The sequence below is a fragment of the Manis javanica genome, chromosome 12, assembly GCF_040802235.1.
Source record: "Manis javanica isolate MJ-LG chromosome 12, MJ_LKY, whole genome shotgun sequence".
Lineage (NCBI taxonomy): Eukaryota > Metazoa > Chordata > Mammalia > Pholidota > Manidae > Manis > Manis javanica.
In genome coordinates, this window is record NC_133167.1 from 27859073 (window position 1) to 27882736 (window position 23664).

General features: G+C 36.8%; 1 protein-coding gene across 7 annotated transcripts in view; it reads right to left on the reverse strand.

Annotated features, from left to right (window-relative positions):
• Nucleotides 1-11439: 11439 nt before the first annotated feature.
• ZDBF2 (zinc finger DBF-type containing 2) overlaps nt 11440-23664 on the reverse strand; it is a 30635-nt gene continuing 18410 nt past the window's right edge. For 6 of the 7 annotated variants that reach the window (XM_073218286.1, XM_073218287.1, XM_037009269.2 and 3 more), the window contains one exon: nt 11440-23173. In XM_073218286.1, the coding sequence (XP_073074387.1) occupies nt 15991-23173 (7183 nt within the window). In that variant the 3' untranslated portion in view covers nt 11440-15990. The remainder of the gene's footprint in view (nt 23174-23664) is intronic. The other variant, XM_073218288.1, reaches the window with a different exon arrangement.

Below are 23664 nucleotides of genomic sequence, written 5' to 3' on the forward strand. Positions count from 1 at the left end.
TACACTAACAATGAACTAATAGAAAGAGAAATCAGGAAAACAATTCCATTCACAATAGCATCAAAAAGAATAAAATACCTAGGAATAAACCTAACCAAGGAAATGAAAGACCTATACCCTGAAAGCTGTAAGACACTCTTAAGAGAAATTAAAGAGAACACTAACAAATGGAAACTCATCCCATGCTCCTGGCAGGAAGAATAAATATTGTCAAAATGGCCATCCTGCTGAAAGCAATATACAGATTCGATGCAATCCCTATCAAATTACCAACAGCATTCTTCAATGAACTGAAACAAATAGTTCAAAAATTCATATGGAAACACCAAAGACCCCAAATAGCCAAAGCAATCCTGAGAAGGAAGAATAAAGTGGGAGGGATCTCGCTCTACTACAAAGCCACAGAATCAAGACAATTTGGTACTGGCACAAGAACAGACCCACAGACCAGTGGAACAGATTAGAGACTCCAGACATTAACCCAAACATATATGATCAATCAATATTTGATAAAGGAGCCATGGACATACAATGAGGAAATGACAGTCTCTTCAACAGATGGTGCTGGCAAAACTGGACAGCTACATGTAGGAGAAGAAACTGGACCATTGTCTAGCCCCATACACAAAAGTAAATTCGAAATGGATCAAAGACCTGAATGTAAGTCATGAAACCATAAAACTCTTAGAAAAAAAATTTGGCAAAAATCTCATGGACATAAACATGAGCAATTTCTTCATGAACATATCTCCCCAGGCAAGGGAAACAAAAGCAAAAATGAACAAGTGGGACTGTATTAAGCTAAAAAAGCTTCTGTACAGCAAAGGACACCATCAATAGAACAAAAAGGTATCCTACAGTATGGGAGAATATATTCATAAATAACAGATCTGATAAAGGATTAACATCCAAAATATATAAAGAGCTCACACACTTCAACAAACAAAAAGCAAATAATCCAATTAAAAAATGGGCAGAGGAGCTGAATAGACAGTTCTCTAAAGAAGAAATTCAGATGGCTAACAGACACATGAAAAGATGCTCCACATCACTTGTCATCAGAGAAATGCAAATTAAAACCACAATGAGATATCACCTCACACCAGTAAGGATCACAACCATCCAAAAGGCAAACAACAAATGTTGGCGAGGTTGTGGAGAAAGGGGAACCCTCCTATACTGCCGGTGGGAATGTAAATTAGTTCAACCATTGTGGAAAGCATATGGAGGTTCCTCAAAATGCTCAAAATAGAAATACCATGTGACCCAGGAATTCCACTTCTAGGAATTTACCCTAAGAATGCAGCACTCCAGTTTGAAAAAGACAGATGCACCTCTATGTTTATCGCTGCACTATTTACAATAGCCAAGATACGGAAGCAATCTAAATGTCCATCAGTAGATGAATGGATAAAGAAGATGTGGTACATATACACAATGGAATATTATGCAGCCATAAGAAGAAAACAGATCCTACCATTTGCAACAACATGGATGGAGCTAGAGGGTATTATGCTCAGTGAAATAAGCCAGGTGCAGAAAGACAAGTACCAAATGATTTCACTCATCTGTGGAGTATAAGAACAAAGGAAAACTGAAGGAACAAAACAGCAGCAGACTCACAGAACCCATGAATGGACTAATAGTTACCAAAGGGAAAGGGACTGGGGAGGATGGGTGGGAAGGGAGGGACAAGGGTGGGGAAAAAGAAAGGGGGTATTACGATTAGCATGTATAGTGTGGGGGGGCATGGGGAGGGCTATGTAACACAGAGAAGACAAGTAGTGATTTTACAGCATCTTACCACGCTGATGGACAGTGACTGTGAAGGGGCATGTGGGGGGGACTTGGTGAAGGGGGGAGCCTACTAAACATAATGTTCTTCATGTAATTGTAGATTAATGATACCAAAATGAAAAAATTTTTTTAAAAAGTAAATTCAAAGACACTGAGAAGTGTCTGATGGTTACCATGGGAGAAGGGTTGGTGGATGAGGGAAGGGGAGGGGAATAAAAGGGCATAAAAATTCTCAATCATAATATAAGTTGGTCACAAGGATAGTAGTACAGCATGCAGAATATAGCCAATGATTCTTTAACATCTTTCTATGTTGACAGATAGTAACTGCACTAGTGGTGGTGAAGATTTAATAAGTGTAACTGTTGAACCACCCTGTTGTATACTTGAAACCAATATAAGATTGTATATCAACTATAATTTAATTTTAAAAAGACAAAAAAAAGTAAACTTTAAATGGATTAAAGACCTAATTATAAGACATCAAACCATACAACTTTTAGAGGAATACATAGGTAAAAATCTCTTGAACATAGCATGAGCAATATTTTTTGGGCGTATCTCCCTGAGCAGAGGAAACAAGAGCAAAAATGAACAAGTGGGACTACATCAAACTAAAAAGCTTCTGTATAGCAAAGGACACCATCAACAGAACAAAAAACAAACTACAAAATGGGAGAATATATTCATAAATTACCCAATAAGGGGTTAAAATCCAAAATAGATAAAGAACTTATATGACTCAACACCAATAAATAAGTAAATAAAATAATCCTAAATGGGCAGAGGACCTGAAAAGACATTTTTCCAAAGAGCATATACAGATGGCCAACAAGTATATGAAAAGATGATCCACATCACTAATAATCAGGGAAATGTAAATTAAAACCACAATGAGATATCACCTCACACCAGTTAAAATGGCCACTATCCAAAAGACAAGAAATAACAAGTGCTGGCAAGGATGTGGATAAATGAGAACCCTCCTACACTGTTGGTGGGAATGTAAATTGGTGCAACTGCTGTGGAAAGCAGTATGGAAGTTCCTCAAAAAAACAAAAATAGAAATACCATTTGACCCAGTAATTCTATTTCTAGGAATTTACCTGAAGAAAACAAAATCCCTGATTCAAAAAGATATATGCACCCCATGTTTATCACCATATTATTTACAATAGCCAAGATATGGAAGCAACCTAAGTGCCCATCATGAGATGAATGGATAAAGATGTGGTACAGATATAAATAGAATATTACTCAGCCATAAAAAAAGAAAGGCATCCTGCCATTTGCAACAACATGGATAGAAATAGAGGGTATTATACTAAGTGAAATAAGCCAGATGGAGAAAGAGAAATACCATATGATTCCACTTATTTGTTGGATATAAAAACAAGACTAAACTAAATGAACAAAACAGCAGTAAGTCAGAGACACTGAGTAGTAACTGGTGGTTACCATGGGGAGAGATTAGGGTGGGTGAGTAGAGAATGAGGGGGATAAAGGGGCACAAAAATATCTTATCATAATATAAGTTGATCATGCAGATGGAAGTGCAGCATGGACAATATATCCATGGCTCTGTAACATCTTTCTATGTTGACAGACAGTAAGTGCACTAGTGGTGGTGAGGATTTAATAATGTGTATAACTGTTGAACCAGTGTGTTGTATACTTGAAACCAATATAATATTGTGTATCAGCTATAATACAATAAAAAAGTAAAATAATAAAATAAAATGTGTATCTGTAAGAACATACACCAAAATAGTAACTGGGTTATTTCTAGATGGTTGAATTATGCATAATTTAAATTTTGTCAGTTTGCTTTTCCATAGCTTCAGATTGTTGTACAATAACCAGGTGAATTTATCTGCTACCTTATATTTCTTAAAATTGTGCTTTCATTTGTTTTGGGTAAAGAAAAGTCACTCAACATCTCTGATTCTAATATCAATTAGTAAATTTTTCAAATGAATTTCAGATAGTTAGTTGGAGATGTTCTAGAAATAAATATTTTTAATGGCCACAACTCTTGCCATCATAGCACTCTATCTGGGAAGTGACTATAAGCTCCTTTGCTCCCTAGCAGGTAGCCTGAAGGTAAACTAGTCTCCAAATACCACTGTCCTCAGAAACCTCTGACAAGGATGCACAGGAGGAAAACAGTTACATCAGAAATGCTGCTGAGGATTACAATGTTCCTTCAACATTTATTGATTATTGACCGGTTATAATTGGTCGGACCTCTCTATATCACAATTTTCTCCCTTAGAAAAGGTCTTTCCCTCTCTCCTTCCTCTCCTAGTTAAGAAAAAACACATATATAAACACTATGTACACACACACATACATTCATAGGATCCTGCAATGACAAGTTATTAAAGAGAAATTTTTAATGAAATTAATTCAAGGAAGGGAGAAAAAAAAACCCTCTTCTGCATAGTAAGAAGCCAAACACTGCATGGGAATTGAAAAGGGACTAACAGTCTCTTTCAGTCTCACCAGTCCCAATGCTAGATGTTCAAATTTTAATATTTATTTTATAAAGAAAATTATATACTTTATATATACATATTATAAGGCCAATCATAAAGGAGAAAAATGCAAGCTGCCTTTCCACATGTATACCCCTCAGTGAACTTCCCCTCCACATCCTCACCTCTATAGTTAACTTTAAATATTGGAAAGAAAAAAAAAGACTCACACCCACACAAAAGCCTTGAAACTAAACGGTATCTAGGAGAAATAACCAAGATCTGGATTTCAAGGCCTATGGACTGAGTTCCACAGAGGAGGAGGGCACAGCCAGGTAAGGGAGAGGCCCTCCCTCTGTAGGATCAGGGCCCTGTAATGCACACAGCAGAGCTCAAGGCCAAGGTCAAGGCTGGCTGACAGATTCAACTGGTAAACACACACTTATCCTTTTTAGATTTAGGCCGTTTGCTACTTATGCAGACATCAAAAAAGTAGGCAAAACTCCACATCCTGGTCATCCTTGTCCCACATGACAAAAAGGATGACCTGCAACAAATAGTGGACGGAAGACTGCAACACAAGCTGTGGAACATCCCAATGCTGCAAAGCTAATTCTAGTCTTGCAGCCAGGTGGTTTTAGAGTCTACAGCTATATTCCAAAGGAGTAAGGCAGAAATCTTCATTCTCACCTGTAATGAGAAATTCAAGGGTGATGGTCTCAGACAAGCTCATGCCAGATGCTTATCCCCAAATGTTCTGGGAGAATTCTAAGGCATTCTGCCAAGACTCCAATTAGCTGCAGTTCAGATGCTTGCCTGCATGACCTGTGTGGATACAGCTAAGGTTGCGAGGGTGCCGTATGGAATCATTCCCCTAGAGGTCCTACATGGATTCTCTTATTGTGAATCTTATGTAGAGACTCACATAAACTTTTGGAGTTTTCTGGATGCTCATGTGCAGAGCGTAGGAGGAAGCCAATCACTCAACCAAACGTATCAGGAGGGGGAACCAAGGAGGCCCAGAATTTCCTGGCCTAGTGATCAACTGATTGCTAACCTGCAAACAATATGCTAACCAAACCCATTTTACTAATGGTCTTTCCCACCTCCAAGAGAAGGAAATTAGTGGCTGGATTATAGGGAGAATGATGCCCATCCTAGAGTGGTTGTGAACATTAATTTAGATAGTATAAATTAATCTAGCATAGTACACATGTAGCAGATACTCATCAAATGATGGTTTCTTTCATTAGTTTGTTTGTTATTTATTTGTTCAACATACACTTTTTGAAAACTTACTATCAGCCAGATATTAAGTCAGATGTTGGATTGATATTGGTGAATTAAGTAGGCAAGGTCCTGTTCTCATGAAGTCTAAGTTAGTGGAGAAGACAGGCACACAATAAATTATATTCACAAATTATAAGTGCTAAGAAGGAAAACTATATATTATACTAGACATACTGAGTGATACAAAAATGTAATAATTATACATTCAAGAAATGTACATAACCTAGTAAGGAGAACAAGATGTATACATTTTTATAGAAAATTATGAAGAAATGTTTCAACTCTAGAGCTCCTATTTGTTTCTTTTCTCCCAATTTTTCTTTATTGATATTCTCTTGTGGTGAAGCATTGTTCTCATACTTTATTTGGACATGGTTTCTTTTGTTTTTTAATTTATAAATGTATATTAGTCTTTATAAATATTAATTTCTGTATTTATATTAAACATTATGTATCTATTTCCTATACACTAACAATGAACTAATAGAAAGAGAAATCAGGAAAACAATTCTATTCACAATTGCATCAAAAAGAATAAAATACCTAGGAATAAACCTAACCAAGGAAGTGAAAGACCTATACCCTGAAAACTATAAGACACTCTTTAGAGAAATTAAAGAAGACACTAACAAATGGAAACTCATCCCATGTTCTTGGCTAGGAAGAATTAATATCGTCAAAATGGCCATCCTGCTCCAAGCAGTCTACAGATTTTATGCAATCCCTATCAAATTACCAACAGCGTTCTTCAATAACTGGAACAAATAGTTCAAAAATTCATATGGAAACACCAAAGACCCTGAATAGCCAAAGCAATCCTGAGAAGGAAGAATAAAGTGGGGGGAATTTCGCTACCCAATGTCAAGCTCTACTACAAAGCCACAGTAATCTAGACAATTTGGTACTGGCACAAGAACAGAGCCACAGAACAGTGGAACAGAATAGAGACTCCAGACACTAACCCAAACATATATGGTCAATTAATACACGATAAAGGAGCCACGGACATACAATGGGGAAATGACAGTCTCTTCAACAGATGGTGCTGGCAAAACTGGACAGTTACATGTAAGAGAATGAAACTGGATCACTGTCTAACCCCATACACAAAAGTAATTCAAAGTAGATCAAAGACCTGAATGTAAGTCATGAAACCATAAAACTCTTAGAAAAAAACACAGGCAAAAATCTCATGGACATAAACATGAGCAAATTCTTCATGAACATATCTCCCCAGGCAAGGGAAACAAAAGCAAAAATGAACAAGTGGGACTATATCAAGCTGAAAAGCTTTTGTACAGCAAAGGACACCATCAACAGAACAAAAAGATACCCTACAGTATGGGAGAATATATTCATAAATGACAGATCCGATAAAGGGTTGACATCCAAAATATATAAAGAGCTCACACACTTCAACAAACAAAAAGCAAATAATCCAATTAAAAATGGGCAGAGGAGCTGAACAGACAGTTCTCCAAAGAAGAAATTCAGATGGCCAACAGACACATGAAAAGATGCTCCACATCACTAGTCATCAGAGAAATGCAAATTAAAACCACAATGAGATACCACCTCACACCAGTAAGGATAGACTCCAAAAGACAAACAACAACAAATGCTAGCGAGGTTGTGGAGAAAGGGGAACCCTCCTACACTGCTGGTGAGAATGAAAATTAGTTCAACCATTGTGGAAAGCAGTATGGAGGTTCCTCAAAATGCTCAAAATAGAAATACCATTTGACCCAGGAATCCCACTTCTAGTAATTTACCCTAAGAATGGAGCAGCCCAGTTTGAAGAAGACAGATGCACCCCTAGTTTATCGCAGCACTATTTACAATAGCCAAGAAATGGAAGCAACCTAAGTGTTCATCAGTAGATGAATGGATCAAGAAGATGTGGTACATATACACAATGGAATATTATTCAGCTATAAGAAGAAAACAAATCCTACCATTTGCAACAACATAGATGGAGCTAGAGGGTATTATGTTCAGTGAAATAAACCAGGCAGAGAAAGGCAAGTACCAAATGATTTCACTCATATGTGGAGTATAAGAACAAAGAAAAACTGAAGGAACAAAACAGCAGCAGACTCACAGAACCCAAGAGTGAACTAACAGTTACCAAAGGGAAAGGGACTGGGGAAGATGAGTGGAAAGGGAGGGATAAGGCAGAGAAAAAGAAAAGGGGCCTTACGATTAGCATGTATAATGTGGGAGGGGGGCATGGGGAGGGCTGTGCAACACAGAGTAGACAAGTACTGATTCTACAGCATCTTACTATGCTGATGGACAGTGACTGTGAAGGGGTATGTGGGGGGGACTTGGCGAAGGGGGGAGCCTAGTAAACAATGTTCTTCATGTAATTGTAGATTAATAACAAAATTTTTTTAAAAAACTTAAAAAAGAAAGAAAAAAATTATGTATCTATATTATATATACTGGCTGGTTTAAAATCTTTGTCTAGTAAGTCCTACATCTGGACCCCTCAGGGACAGCTTCTAGGTACTCTTGTTTTCCTGTGTGTGAGCCATACTTTCCTGTTTCTTTGAAAACTTTTCTAAAAATTTCACTGAAAACAGGACATGTCAGATAATGTAATGTAACAGCTCTAGAAATCAGATTTCTCCCACCTCCAGGATCTGTTACGCTGGTGTTTATTAGTGACTTTCCTAGACTAATTCTGTAAATTGTATTCTCTACAGTGTTCAGCCACTGAGTTTTCTGATTGATATGCTTAGTGGTCAGCTAAGGCTTGGTTAGAAATTTCCTTAAATGCCCTGAATCAGTAAGTATTCCATCCTTTGCTGAGAACCTGTGTGTGTAGATGTGCTGTATCACCCAGACAATCTAGCAGCTTAAAACTCTGCCTTGGCTACCACTTCCTGCTTGCACAGGGCCTCTAGGAAGCCATAGGTAAAAGACTAGGGCCCTCTTGAGTCTTTCCCAGGCATGCACACAGCCTTTCATGTTTGTAGAGCCTTTTAGATCCCCAATAATGTATCAGAGCTTTTCAACACCCCTGTGGACACCTCATTCTCTAGATATGCTTTTTAAGCTTTGGCCAGGTTCTTATTTGCCCCAACTGGTGTCATAGCAATAATAAAAAAATGCTAATGGTTGTTTTTAACAATACTCTGAAATTGGGCTTTTCTGCAGACTAAACTTGAAGTCAGGACAAAAAAACAACAAATCCCTTCATGAGGCTTTTCCAGGATGCTGCAAAGAGTCAAATAGTGTCAGTGCTGTGGAGCTAGAACTTTTTAAGGAGCTCCATACACAGTCTGCCCCCTCCAGTAGCTGCATTCATGTATTCAGAGAACTGTGTAACAGGAAGCCTCCTGGAGGAGGTGATGCCAAAGCTGTCATTACGAATCAGAACTAGGACTGATGAAGGGGTAAATAAAATAAAATGTGATATATCCATATAATGGTATGTTACTTGGCAATAAAAAGGAATAAAATGATACATGTTACAATGTAGATGCATCTTAACATTACACTAAGTGAAAGAAGCCAGTTATAAAAGACCACATATTGTATAATCCCATTTTTATAAAATGGCCAGAAAAGACAAATCCATAGAGACAGAATATAGGTTAGTTACTGCCAGAGGCTAGGAACGAGGCTGGGGGACTGGAAGCAACTGTTAATGGGTTCGGGATTTCTTTTTGTCTTCAGATGAATAAGGAAATCAAATGAACTTAACTGTACTTATAGACTGCTAATGTGATGTGGTTTCACTGATGAAAATGTTCTATAATTGACTGTGGTCAAAAAAGAAATTAATTGTGGTGATGCTTACAGTTCTCTGTATACACTAAAAACCATTGGATTGTACACTAAATGGGTGGATTCTATGACATGTGAATTCCATTTCAATAAAGCCATTCTAAAATATAAAAATGAGCTTTTAAGGTTTTCAAATGCTAAGTCATTTAACCAGGTGGTCAAAACATACTAAAAATGGTCCAGCTATCGTCAACTTTTAAAGGGGACATTTAATTACACATATTAGAATTTAGTTTTGTTTTTATTCTGACACTTAAAACATCTTCATCTTCTGCCATCTCACCTGATCGTCCAGTGCAATTGAAGGAATGCCCTGGCTCCAAACGCTACCTGGGAGTTGCTACTGAGTTCACTGGGCAATTTGGGGTTACTGTGATGTTGTACAAAAGGCTATCACACACTATAGGCTATAAATAATTCTATAAATCAAAGCTATCTCAAATACTCACCTAAATATATCCTAGATGTAAGGCAGCCACTGTATAAACCTGTAGTAATAATCAGTTGCTAGACTAACATTTGGTACCATGAAATAACCATGTTAGAACTTGTATTTTCAAGTGATCATTCATCTGGTACAACTTTCAGCTCAGTGGATGATAAATCCCTTATTTCATTATCTGTGACCAGTATTCTCTCTCTAAAAAATAATAAACCCATCCTCTATTTTTCCAGTTAAAAAGAGCTGACAATATCTCAGCTCAAAAACTAAACATCTGATGAATATACCAACTTATTCTTAAGAAGTCATTTTCTTGCCCTGGTAAGATGAGTAACTGAGTGAATCTAAGTAACACTTCATCATCATAAAGCAAACAGGAAAACACGGTTTCCAAATGATGAGAAATGTCTTGCAATGGGTCTCAGTGCAGAAAGATGAGGAATTCTTCAAGACAAGAGGCAGTACCCTGTGTTATCTACACAGGCTAATACTCTTGAAAAGGTAAGAATTATATTGCAAGTCCACTGACTTATCACTATTGAAATTCTTTCATTCCTATCAGTAAAAGTATGCAACTAGAGATGTGTTTGGCTGATGTTTGGGTCCTTGGCACCTACCAAAGGGCCAGGCACATGGGGATGCAAGTAGTATTAAATGTATGAATAAACATCTTATCTATGGTGTTAGATGATAAACATAAAATTTTCATAGTCATAATTGCCTCAAAATTCAGTTGTTAAATGTTGGCAAGGTTTGGAGAAATGGGAACCTTCCTACACTGCTGGTGATAATGTAAACTAGTTCAACCACCGTGGAAAGCAGTATGTATGGAGGTTCCTCAAAAAACTCAAAATAGAAATACCATTTGATCCAGGAATTTCACTCTTAGGAATTTACCTTAAGAATGTACCAGCCCAGTTGGAAAAAACAGATGCACCCCTATGTTTATCGCAGCATTATTTACAATAGCCAAGAAATGGAAGCAACCTAAGTGTCCATTAGTAAATGAATGGATAAAGAAGATGTGGTACATATACACAATGTAATATTATTCAGCCATAAGAAAACAAATTCTACCATTTGCAACAACATGGATGGAGCCAGAGGGTATTATGCTCAGTGAAATAAGCCAGGCAGAGAAAGACAAATACCAAATGATTTCACTCATATGTGGAGTATAAGAACAAAGAAAAAACTGAAGGAACAAAACAGCAGAAACACAGAACCCAAGAATGGACTAACAGTTACCAAAGGGAAAGGGATTGGGGAGGATGGGTGGGAAGGGAGGGAGAAGAGGGGGTAAGAAGAAAGGGGGCATTACAAATAGCATGTATAATGTGGGGGAGGGCATGGGGAGGGCTGTGCAACACAGAGAAGACAAGGTAGTGATTTTATAGCATCTTACTACGCTGATGGACAGTGACTATAATGGGGTTTGTGGGGGGGACTTGGTGATGGGGGTAGTCTAGTAAACATAATGTTCCTCATGCAACAGATTAATTATACCAAAAAATATGACTAATTAAAAAACTGTTTAAAAAACAGGTAACTATTTATTGATAACTCATCTGACCCTCTATGAGAGCCCCCTTTCAGATTATTAAGAATGTTTCCACTAAGACAGAGACAAAAACTGGGTATCTTTAATCACCACTTTTATTCAAACTGGACATCACTTGGCACTTGTTATGATACACTGAGAAATTCACAGAATCACCCCCCCAGAACCCACAAAGCATTAACTACAAAGAAACATCACGAATTCAAACTGAGGATATTTCACAAAGAAACTGGTTTGTACACTTCGAAATGTCAAGTTATTAAATACAAAGAAAGGCTGAGGAACTGCTCGATATAAAAGGAAACATCATGACAGTGTGTGATCCTGGATCGAATCCTGGATCTATAGAAGACATTCTAGGACAATCTACAAAATCCAAATAAGGGTTATATCGTATCAATGTTGATTTCTTGATTTTGATGGTGTGTACTATGGTTATTTAGGAGAGTAATTTTAATAAAGAATGTTCATCATGACCAGGACCATCAACAACACTTCCTGACTCTATAGAACATGTAGATTATGACAATGAATAGCTTGGATATGATTCTTAGTTCAGTTACCTGTAAGCAATCCATTGTGAAAGGGGATTGTTAACACTGAAAACAACAATTCTCCAAGCACAGTGAAAAGAATGCCAAGGTGGGCAGTAAAGGAAATAAGAAAGAGGAAGGATAAATCACCCACATATGGAGTAAGAACGCTCAGAAAGGCAGGTATCTGGTGGTCTTGGAATTGGGGTAGTAATCAAGGATAACAGGTATGAGAGGCATAAAGGAACAGCTACCCTCACACCTAATAGCTTTCATCATATTTGTTATCAGGAGACCAGCATTGTTACCAGCCTCATTAAAAATTAATTATAAATACTATTCAGCATTAAAAAAGAAAATACTGATACATGCTATATCTGACCCTCAAAAACATATGGTAAATAAAATAAGCCAGACACAAAAGACCACATATTGTATGCTGTTGTTTTTATGAAATGTCCAGAAAAGGCTAAACTATACAGACATTAGATTAGTGGTGGCCTGTAATCCCCATTTGATTAGAGTAAATACACAACTCATTTATAATCCCAAAATTAAGGCTGAGTTTTCTCATCTGCTACTTTTGTGACAATTGTAGTACCTAACTCATAAAGAGCTCTGTGAATATCAAATAACACAGATTAAAAGCTTAGAACAATGCCCAACACTGAGGAAGGGCTCAAGATGTCCACACACACACACGTCCAGCTTAAATTAAGAAAATAAAATGCATGTAAAAAAACATGCATGTAATAAATTATAAACATAGAAAAAATATAAGCTCATACTTAAAAAGGCTCAGCAACAAATTGCCACTCTAGACCTATTCCTTTATCAAGGTAGTTTAAAATATTTTGAGAGAACTTTTTAAAAATAAAGTATAAGAATGAAGGGAACTCACTAAATATATTGTTATTTCCCTAATATTTGGGCTTTAAATAAAGTGTAAGGAAATGTTGAGACTCTTCCTCAGCCTCTCATCTTCTTAGATTGACATTTAGATGTGTAATTCCTTAATTACATGATTTTTCAGTATTTTCCACATTTTTTTCTAAATATAAAACTCTTTTATTGAAAATGGACTTCCCTCTCGTTTTTACTCTAGTAATTTTTTATTATAAAGAGTAGGCTGTTATTTTAGATTTACAATATAATCCTGGACCAAAAAACCTCAGAAGTCACTACTACTGAGGCCAAAGGCACCTAACCTCACTGACATATGTACAATCGTCCATGTTTTCTTGTCTTTTAAAACAAATCTTATGGTAATGGAGGCACCAAAGTTCTCTCTCTTCCAGCATGTGCCGAAGTATGATATAAATCACTGAGGCCTCCTGAACTCAATCCTGTTCACCGACTCTTTCAATACAGGTATACAAAGTGAAAAGTTGCTGACCCATCACTCCACCAGACAAATAAAGTTGTTTAATTTTAATCCTTTGAAATAACTATTCCATTGAACATAACCTGTATATCTTTGGTTACACTATTTTGTCACCAGCATCAACATTTATAGTCTCTCGTTTATTACCTTTAAGACCATTTATAAAATGAACTTGTTTTCATTACTCTGATTCCTTATTCCCAGAAAAAATTCCCAACATGAGGAGAAAGTAGAGACAAATTTCAGTATTTGATAAGTTTCATCTTGATAACTTCAAAAACAAATGTACTCTTTACACTGCATTATAAAAAATACATTAGTCTTCACATTAGTTTTAAGTGGAAATATATATCTGCTTGAATATTTAAATATAGTTTCTCTTTACCAAAAAAGTGTCACTCAGAGCCCTAGTCACGCAAATCATTTAAATGCACAACTGCAAAACACACTTCACACAAATACTGTCCACATACTGTTTAGCTTGGGAGAATGATATTAAAAATCTATGCAAGATACTGGACAAGTTTAATAAAATATTCACTGTGGTTGTAATTTGATATTTTACACTAAAAGAACCTAATGTATTCTTGAGTACACAAAAAAACCACTTGTTTTATTTAATATGAAAATTAAGCCAAAAGCTATTTTGACAAAGGGGTACATCTTGTATCCCACCAAATTCTGAAAGCAATTAAATTTTTACAATTTCACATTTTCAAGCTTGTCAAAAATAATGATCAAAGGAACTTAATAAACATTCTCAAAATGTTTTCTAAAAAAATCATCAGAACTGTATTGTATATGTTTTTAGTAATATAAATTTAAAATACAAATCTTTTTCCTTTTAAAAAACATGGTATTTAGGAGAATTTCCACTGTGAAAAGGTAGTAAAATTTAAGTCTTTGATCACTGGAATTCTAAGAATTGTCCTTTCTGTTTGATGTAATCACAATTGATATGATATATCCTAATTTCATAGTACATTATTTCCATATGATCTCTTGCTTTTATACTTACACTAAAAGCACGCAGAATGCCTACTAATAGTACTTAAGAGAATTACTTTTCATAGGGAAAAAAAGATGCCAACACCCACAAGTGGAATATTTTCATGTGTTAGCTTCTTGTTTACTTCTCAATCAGTTGGACAGTTTTCTTGCTAAATCACAATTGGGGGATTATTTTAAACTGTGGCCCACAGTGATATTTTAAGAAAGGAAACTAAAATTATGTGTGTATATGAGGCAAGGTTGAAGTTGCTCTGCAACTAGAAATATAAACATTTATCCACTTTTTCCACATAATTAGAAGAAATTACAACATAACACCATTGTAACACACCCACAGGTTAAATAATGGCCCCTGAAATAAAACTACATTTAGAAGCCAACTGTTACACTACATTTAACTCTAAGGTAACACATTTTTATGTCTGAAATCATGGTGCACTGATTTAGTTTCAATAAAAGATGGTTTGTACAATATAGTTGAACTTCATGTTTCCCTTTAACATTAATGATAGAAAAGGATCCAGCATCTTAGCTTAACAGGATAATTTGATGCATCTGTACAAACTCAACCAGTGTCTGAATAAAGGATCAAAACATATTCTGAGTGCCTCGGCCCTAAACTGTGTATCTTAACAACTTCATCAGTTAGCAAGTTTAAGGAATGCCAAACAAACATACTAATACATAGTTTTTCACTTGCAAAATGGGCCTCCCTTAGGTTATCAGTTATATTAGAGCTTTTAAAATACTAAGATTATAATTTGTTAATGACAATTAATGGTCTTCCCAAATTACCAATTGTTTCAGTTCAAGGTATTAAAAAATGGTAACATCTAAAATCAAGAGATAAAGTCATAAGATAACCTGGATTTCCAATATTAAACCACGAACCATTCAGGTAGAAGGGAACAGAGGTGGTAAAAAAGCATAATTACACTGGCAAGGTCATTTTCCCCTTAAGATCCAATAATGCTAAAGAAAACCTTACGGAGCCTGTATATGTGCATGTGTCCAAATGAGTAAAGTTAGAGACTTGCAGATCCAATGTAAATAACGCAGGGGGAGTTTGTGTTATGTATGTATATAAAATCACCAAGCAGTTTTTTTAAAAGCTGGATTAAAGGCTATGGAATTTCATTATCTAGGATGCTTTTAAAAGAGAGAGAAATTATATTTTGTTTGTGATTATTTAAGTCACCCCCACTCAAAAGCTGAGATCATTACAGTTCTTTTTAATTATCCAGTTAGAATACGATATTGACAATGCCACTCTGAAACACACAGAATGTAAGTACATATTCACTTGTTCCAATTTCTAAAAAAAAGATAGCATGTAATGTTTGCCACATTCATTCTTTCCATATTATAACCTGACATGAGACACAATCATAAAAAATAAATAAGAGGGACATGACCTGAGGGAGAAAACTGTATATGTTGTGCTAAATTATGTGATATAAATTAAGGTGAAGGTCTATAGCAAATGGACAAAGGGTGCTTTTGAATCTTTAAAAGAAAAGGACTTTAAACACTAACTTTAAATGAATATAAAAATTCTGAAAAATAATGTCTATAGCAAAATAGTTGAAGGTTACTTTTTTCACCAAAGTTGGGAGAGCTATGTATACCAAGTACCAAATGTATTTCACTTGCAGTACCAAATCCTCAACTAGCCTGAAACCAAACACTTCCAGTTTACCTCATGACTTCTTTGGTACCCGAGTCCTCATCCTATCAGAATATGGTATTTGAGCACTTAAACTTCTCAAAGCATATATTTTAACAGGCTTAAAATGCTTTCTCTTTTTTTTCCTATGACGTTTGTTATTACCATTCTTCTTTCTTTCTTCAACACTGGAGGAATCCTCCGCAAGTTGCTTGGGGGAATAGTCTGCTATAGAGTTTAAGGGCTCTTCTGCATCAGTTGATGGAACTGAGGAGTCTGAAAGCTTTTGGGCTGGCTTCTTTGCCTCCTTTATCTTACTGACACAAGGTTTTTTCTTCCTAAATTGCATTCTAACAAAAGTGCTCCTGGAGTGGTGGTATTTGTGACGCAAAAAAATGGAGTATTTTGGAATATATTTTCTAATTACATCATTTAGTTTGGTATGAATCCAAATTGACTCTTTTTCTGAAGCGATTCTGGTTTTTTGCTGGAGAATAATTTGTCTGGAAGCCTTTTTGGGAAAATCTAGCTTGTTATTAGCTGTCATCTTCTTTCTCTGAATTTTCTTTTTACGTTCTAAAATCTTATTTCTAACTGATTTTGGAGAGGTTTGGGCTGTGTCGTGATCTACAAGAGTTGACTGTGTACTGTTTTCCTTTGGAACTTCACCAGAATTCAAAGTCTCTGATTTTCCTGGTAACTCAGAACATACACTAGCCCCTTGATTTCCCGTCAATTCATCTCTTACCGACCACGTCATCAAAGTTTCTGAAGCAGGGCTTTGTACATGAGTGTTATCTTCTGCACTGGAGTTTAGGTCACTAAAATCATTTTGAACCAGGTTATCCCTGTCAGACTCTGGCACTTCTCTGTTCACAGGAGGATTACTTACAATTTGATTACTCACTGGGTCATAATAATTAAGGGGACTCCGTTTATATTTGTAGTGTACAGTAACCTCCCGACTATTTTTGCCATGGCGGTGCTTTATGTGAGATAAATTGAAGGGTTCACCAATCTTCAGTTTCATATTTGAAGAAAGAACATAGACTAAGGCATTGGGTTGCAAAGGCTTCAAAACTGTAGTACATGATTCTGGAAATTCAAGTGTTCCTATTTTGACTCTCCTCTTTGACTGTTTGTCCTTCTGTGCGGGTGATCGCTTCCTTGTTGGCAAGTCTGCCTCTTCTCCTCTTCTTCTTTTCTTTCCCAAATTATCCATGAGATTGGTTTGAGTTCCATGGCTGACTTTTGCAGCTTGGCATCGAGAAGTCACTTGCAAATTTTGTTCATAAGGCTTCTTTGCTATAGGATGATGGGTAGGTTTATCTAAGGCCACTGAAAAGTCATCAGTATCTGAATTACCACCTCCATTATCATCACAGTCCGAAAAAATTTGAATGGATGCAATGCCCTGACTGAGGTCAGCCCAGGTAATCTTTTTTCCTTCATTTGAATTTTTTTTTTTTACTTTCTTGGTCTCACAGTCATCGTCAAAGTAACAGTGGAAACGGCCTTCCTTAAATTCCTTCACAAGAGCATTAATTTTCATGTCATCTTCTCTCATTATTTGAGACCATGTTTTCCCCACAAATGAAGGAGGGACATGAGGCAAGGCTTCAAGAACCGGTTCATCAGAATTGTCTTCTACAACATCCTTTGCTTCCTCTGGGTTCCTTACACAATCAACCACGGGAATAGAGCTTGAATGGGAATCACGGTTTGTTTCTTTACGGTCAGACGACATCTTAGATAGTTCTGTTTTATTAATAGTTTCTTGAGTTCGGTCAGAGTCAGATGGAAGAGAGGGATCACGCTGAAAATTCATCCCAGAACCAGAAGGTTCACAGCTCATACTTTCTATATCTGTATGTTTTAATTTCAAAAGGTTTTCTTTATCAGCAACTTGATGGATTGTTGACTTAGGAGCAGCATTACAATCCATCGCAGAAACACTAGATACACATTTCTTACCTTTTAGGTTTTTTTTTTTTTTCCCATCTTTCCAAGAGTAGACCTTCTTGTCAGCTTTCTGTGGTCGGCGAGTCACTGGCTGAGGAGTGTCTTTCCATTCAAGATTTCTTTTAGAACTACTAGATGCACAGCTTGTATCTTCTGAGTGAAAATATTTCACTGTTTCTTCTTCAGGCTCTTGAGATTGGTATGTCATGGACTGATAAGATGGATCAATTTGAAAACTTATTTCAGAACCATAAGGCTCACAGCTTGACTCTTCCAGAATAATATAGTCTTTCTTCTGGTTTACTACTTTGAAAGTGTCTTTGGATGGGTTTGTCACTGACTGAGGAGTGGCTTCACAAATGTATCCTAGTTCAGCACCGCAAGGGCCATAGCTCACACCTTCTAGATTAAAACTTTCTGTATTTATACAGCTGATTTCCTTGACAGTCATTTGAGGTGAGTCAATCACTTGCTGAAAAGCCGTATCAGAATCAGCAATCATTTCACAATCACTATCAGGGGTCACCAGGTCCACATATAGCATCTTTTCAAGATTGGCTTCTTTGACTGTCACATCACCTTCGTTAACGACTATTTGAAGAGGGATATCAGAATCACACATTTCCGAATCACTAGGTTCACTGGTCTTTTCTTCCATGCCAAGATGCTGTTTCTTCGGAAGGTGTATTTCTTTGCAAACCACTTGAGGTTGGTCAACTTGAAGATGAACACAAGAACCACATTTTATTTCAGAAACACCTGGTTCACAGGTCTCACTTTCTAGGTCATTCTGATCCTTCTTTTCCAAGTGTATTTCTTTGATAGCCACTGAAGACTGACCAGCCACAAAATGAACGGGAGTATCAGAATCACAGCTTACTTCAAAATCACCTAGTTTATAGGTCTTATCTTCCAGGTAAATGTGGTCTTCCTTCCAAAGACCTATTTCTTTAACAGTTTTCTGAAGCTGGTCAGCCACTGACTGAAGAGGACCACCAGAAGCAAAACTCATTCCAGAACCACACAGATCACTGCTCTTCTCTTCCAAATTGGCATGTTCCTCTTCCAAAATGTGTGGTTGCTGAACTACTGACTGAAGAGGGACATCTGAAACATAAATTATTTCAGAACCATTGGGTTCATAGCCTTTATCATCCAGACAAACTTGTCCCTCCCTCAGAAGATTTATTTCTGTAATAGCCTCCTGAATTTCATTAGCCACAGATGAAAGAGGTTGATTAGAGTCAAAATTTATTTTAGAATCACCAGGTGCAACAATCTTATCTTCCAAGTCAACATGCCCCTTCCAAAGGTTGACCTCTTTACCAACTTCTGCAGTTTGGCCAGCCACTGATTCAAAAAGGACATCAGAATCATACGTAATTTCAAAACCCTTTGATTCATCCCTCTTGTCTTCCACGTCAACTTCGTCCTTCCAAAGGCTTATTTCTTGAACAGTTTCTCTAAGTTGGTCAGCCACTGATTGAAGAGGGTCATCAGAATCAAAACTCATTTCAGAACCACCAGACTGACTGTCCTTATCTTCTAGTTCCATATGTTCCTGCTCCAAAATAGTTATTTGAGGTTGATCAACTATTGACTGAACCAAGAAATCAGAATCCAAACTCATTTCAGAACCACTATATTGACTGTTCTTATCTTCCAAGTACACATGACCTTCATTCTCAAGGTTTATTTGCTTAACAGCTATGTCAGGTTGATCAGCCACAGGCTGAAGAGAAACACCAGAACCATGTATTAATTTAGAACCACTAGGTTCATCAGCCTTACTTTCCAGACCAATATCCTCTCCCTTCTGGAGGCCTGTTTTTTCAGCCTCTTCCTGAAATTGTTCAGACAATGGCTGAAGAGGATCAAAAGAACCAAAACTTATTTTGTAATTACTAGATGTAGTTTTTGTAGTTTCCAGATCAATGTTTTTTTCCTTCAAAAGAGCTAGCTGAGACTGGTCAATGGCTGAATGAAGAGGGGCATCAATACCCAAATTTGTCTCAAAACTTCTAGATTCAGTATTTTCACTTTCTGGATCAACATGGTCCTCTTTCAAAACAACTATTTGAGGTTTTTCAGTCATTGACTGAGGAGGGACACCAGAATCAAAAATTACTGTAGGACCACTACAATTGTCATTCTTGTTTTCTAGAATATCATATTCTTCTTTCTGAACATTTATCTCTTTAGCAGCAATTTGAGGTTCAGTCACTGAATAATGAGGGACAGCAGAAGCAGCAATTTGAGGTCCAGTCACTGAAAAATGAGAGGCAACAGAAGCAGCAATTTGAGGATCAGTCACTGAATAATGAGGGGCAGCAGAATCTAAATCTTTTTCAGAACCACTAAATTCAGCCCTTTCCCCTTTGAACTTAACATGCTTTTCTTTTTGAAGCCATTTTTCCTTAACACTTACTTCATGCTTATGAATGACTGACTGAAGAGGAATATTAGAATTCAAACTTGTTTGAGAAACACTTAATTTATTACCCTTATCTTCTAGGTTTACATGTTCTTTCTGATGGCTTATTTCTCTATCAGGTATGTCAGGATGATGAGCTCTTAAATGAAGAGAAATATCAGACTGCAAACTGGTATCAGAAACACTAGGTTCACTACCCTTATTTTCTAAGTGTATGTGCTCTTCTTTCTGAAGGTTTATTCTGAGATCTTGAGAATGTCCAGTCATTGATTGAAAAACATTATAACCCAAACCTAATCCAGAAACACTAGGTTCATTTTCCTTACTTTCTAAGTGTACCTGCTCTTCTTCTTGAAGTTTTATCTTTTTAACAGCTACTTCAGGAGGCGCAGTCACTGAATAAGGATGGACATAAGAATCAAAACTTATTTCAGAACCATCGCGTTGATCATTCTTCCTTCTTAATTGTACATACTCTTCTTTCGGAGTGATTATTTCTTTAACAGCTACTTCAGGTTGATCAGTCCCTGAATGAAGAGGTATATCAGAATCAAAAGTTATTTCAGAAACACAAGATGCATTACTCTTAGTTTCCAGATCAAGAGGTTCCTCTCCATAAACAGCTTCTTGAGACTGGCCACCTAGTGAGCGAAGAGGAATATCAGAATCAAAAGTTATTTCAGAACAATTTGACTCACAGCTTACATTTTCCAAGTTACAGTGATCTTTTCTTATCTCTCCAACATTCAGCTCAGAATGCTCAGTAACTGACAGAAGAGGCGGATCAGAATCAAAAGTCAACTCAGAACTGGAGCACCCATAGCTCTTAACATCCATGTCAACATTTACCTTTTTCAGATTTATTTCACCCAGTGAGCCTTGAGATTGATCATTAGCTGAATGAGAAAGGGAAGCATGAGATTCAAAACTTAGACAAGAAATGCTAGATTTAACACTCTTATTCTCCAGGTCAGTGGCTATTTCTTGAGGGTCAGCTGCTATCTGAGCATCCGTATGAAAACTCATTTCAGTACCTTGAGATTCACAGTCATTCTTCTCTTTCAGAAGATTTATTTCTTCAACAGCACTCTGAGGTTCATCAGTCACTGTCTCAGGAGAGAGACAATCACAATGAAGATATGCTTTATCACAACTGGACTTATGTTTCTTCTTATCTTTCAGGTAGACGTGCCTATCCTTCAGGTTTCTGTCTCTGGAAGCCAACTGGGAGTGACCAACTACTGACTGAAGAGAAACATCATAATCAAAACTTGTTTCAGAACAACTTGATCCATAGCTCTTATCAACCAAGCCAACATGAACTTTCTGAAGTTTTGTGGCTTTGACAACCACTGGGAGTCGTTCAACCACTGGCTGGAGTGGGAAAACAGAATCAACACTTATTTCAGAGCTACTAGATCCATAGTTCTTATCAACCAAGCCAACGTGTACCTCCTTAGGAACATTTACTTCTTTCACAGGTTGTTGGGGGTAATCATCAGTTGACTGAGGTGAGGCATCACAACCAAAATTAACCTCAGAATCACTAGATTCATAGCTTTCATCAACCAGGCTAATAGGCTTTGCCTTCTGAACACTTACATCTTTTACAATTACTCGAGTCCGGTTGGTAGCTAAATGGAGAGAGCCGTCATGATGAGAACTTATTTCAGAAAGACAAGATTTAATATTCCTATGCTGTAAGTCAGCATGCACTTCCTTTGAAAGGTTTATTTCTTTGGCAGTCACTTTAGATTGGTCAGTCAGTGAATGAAAAGAGGAACTGCAATCAAAACTCATTTCAGAATCTCTCGATTCATAGTTCTTATCTTCTTGGTCAATTTGCTCCTCCTTCCAAAGGTCTTGTACAGCCTCTTCGGGTTGACAAGATACTGACTGAAGAGAGCCACAAGCAAACTTCATTTCAGAGCTCACTGAGCTCTTCTGTTCCAAAAAGGCTGACTTGTTAAAACCCAAATGCTTTTCTTCTTGGGTACGATCCACATTAGGAAAGAATTTCTCATGGTGCTTTGGAATTGTACCTTCACAGATTCCTCTATTAGAAGACAGGTCAGTTTTATTAAGGTTAATTGCTGGGTTTTCTGCTAATTTGGAAAGCGATTCAAATTTTAAGGAACCCTCAGTACCCATATATTCACGGGATTTAAAGCCAGTTGACAAAGGTTTAGCCCATGATTTCCTATCTTCCTGCATAATTAATTTATCTGACTTTATACATAGAGATTTCCTATTTGATTCTTTAGGTTTCTGATATGGAACTGATGAAGTTTCTGGATGGGATGGTAGTATAGGATTTCTGGAGTCCCTGTCTAGCTGTTCAAGGTATCTGTCAACTTTGTTTGGGTCACATTTGATAACTGACTCCAAAGGGGCTGCTAGTGGTAACACAGTGGTTTTAGTTGCAACTGGTCTATCAGAAGACCTTTCAGGTAAACAACTAGCAGGAGCATTAGAAATCACTGAAGGATATATTAAGTTTTGTCTATTTGTAGCTTGACCAATACCTACTGGATTGAATTCTTTCATACCACTCCCAATTTTATGAACAAACTCCAAGGGCTGCTGCTGCCCCTTCTCCAGTTTTTGAATAACTGATGGTCGAATTGAAACATCCTGTTTACATTCCTGAGATTTACTAGGTCTAGAATATAACTCTTTAGTAGGTTCAAAACCCTTGGTGGATCTCTCTCCTCTGACTCCAGTAGCATCTTCAGTCGTTTCTTCTGGAAAATAATCATCAGTAGGGGCCACTCCAAGAGGTGACGCAGTATTCCTAAGAAGTCTCTCATGTTGCATTGATCTAAAAAGCAAGGGGGAAAAAAAATCCATTGAAATATTTTAAATACCTGTTTAAAATGTTAGAAATATAAGAAATGTTATTTTCTTTTTATCCTGGGCCAAGGTTTCTTATAGGACAAAAAAAATCACAGCAATCACACCAGACGGTATCTATTTCAGGAAGGTAATGAGTGCCGAATATGGAGGTTAACTCCACTACCTGCTGCTTCATTAACACAAAAGGCTCATAAGCATGAGAAAAATGTAAATAAAACCACATATCATTTTTCAGTTATCAGAACAGTAAATAGCTAAAAGTTTAACACAAGTCACTTAACCTTCTAGGCTTCAGTTTCTTCCTCCAAAAAGAGAAAATAATTGTATTTTCCTCATGAGAATGTTTTGAGGAGTAAATTAGTTGAAATATAAGGTGCATTTTTTTTAAAAAAAGACCTGGAAAATAGTAATAATTCACAAATGTCAGCTATTATTATTTTAACACACTGTTTTGGC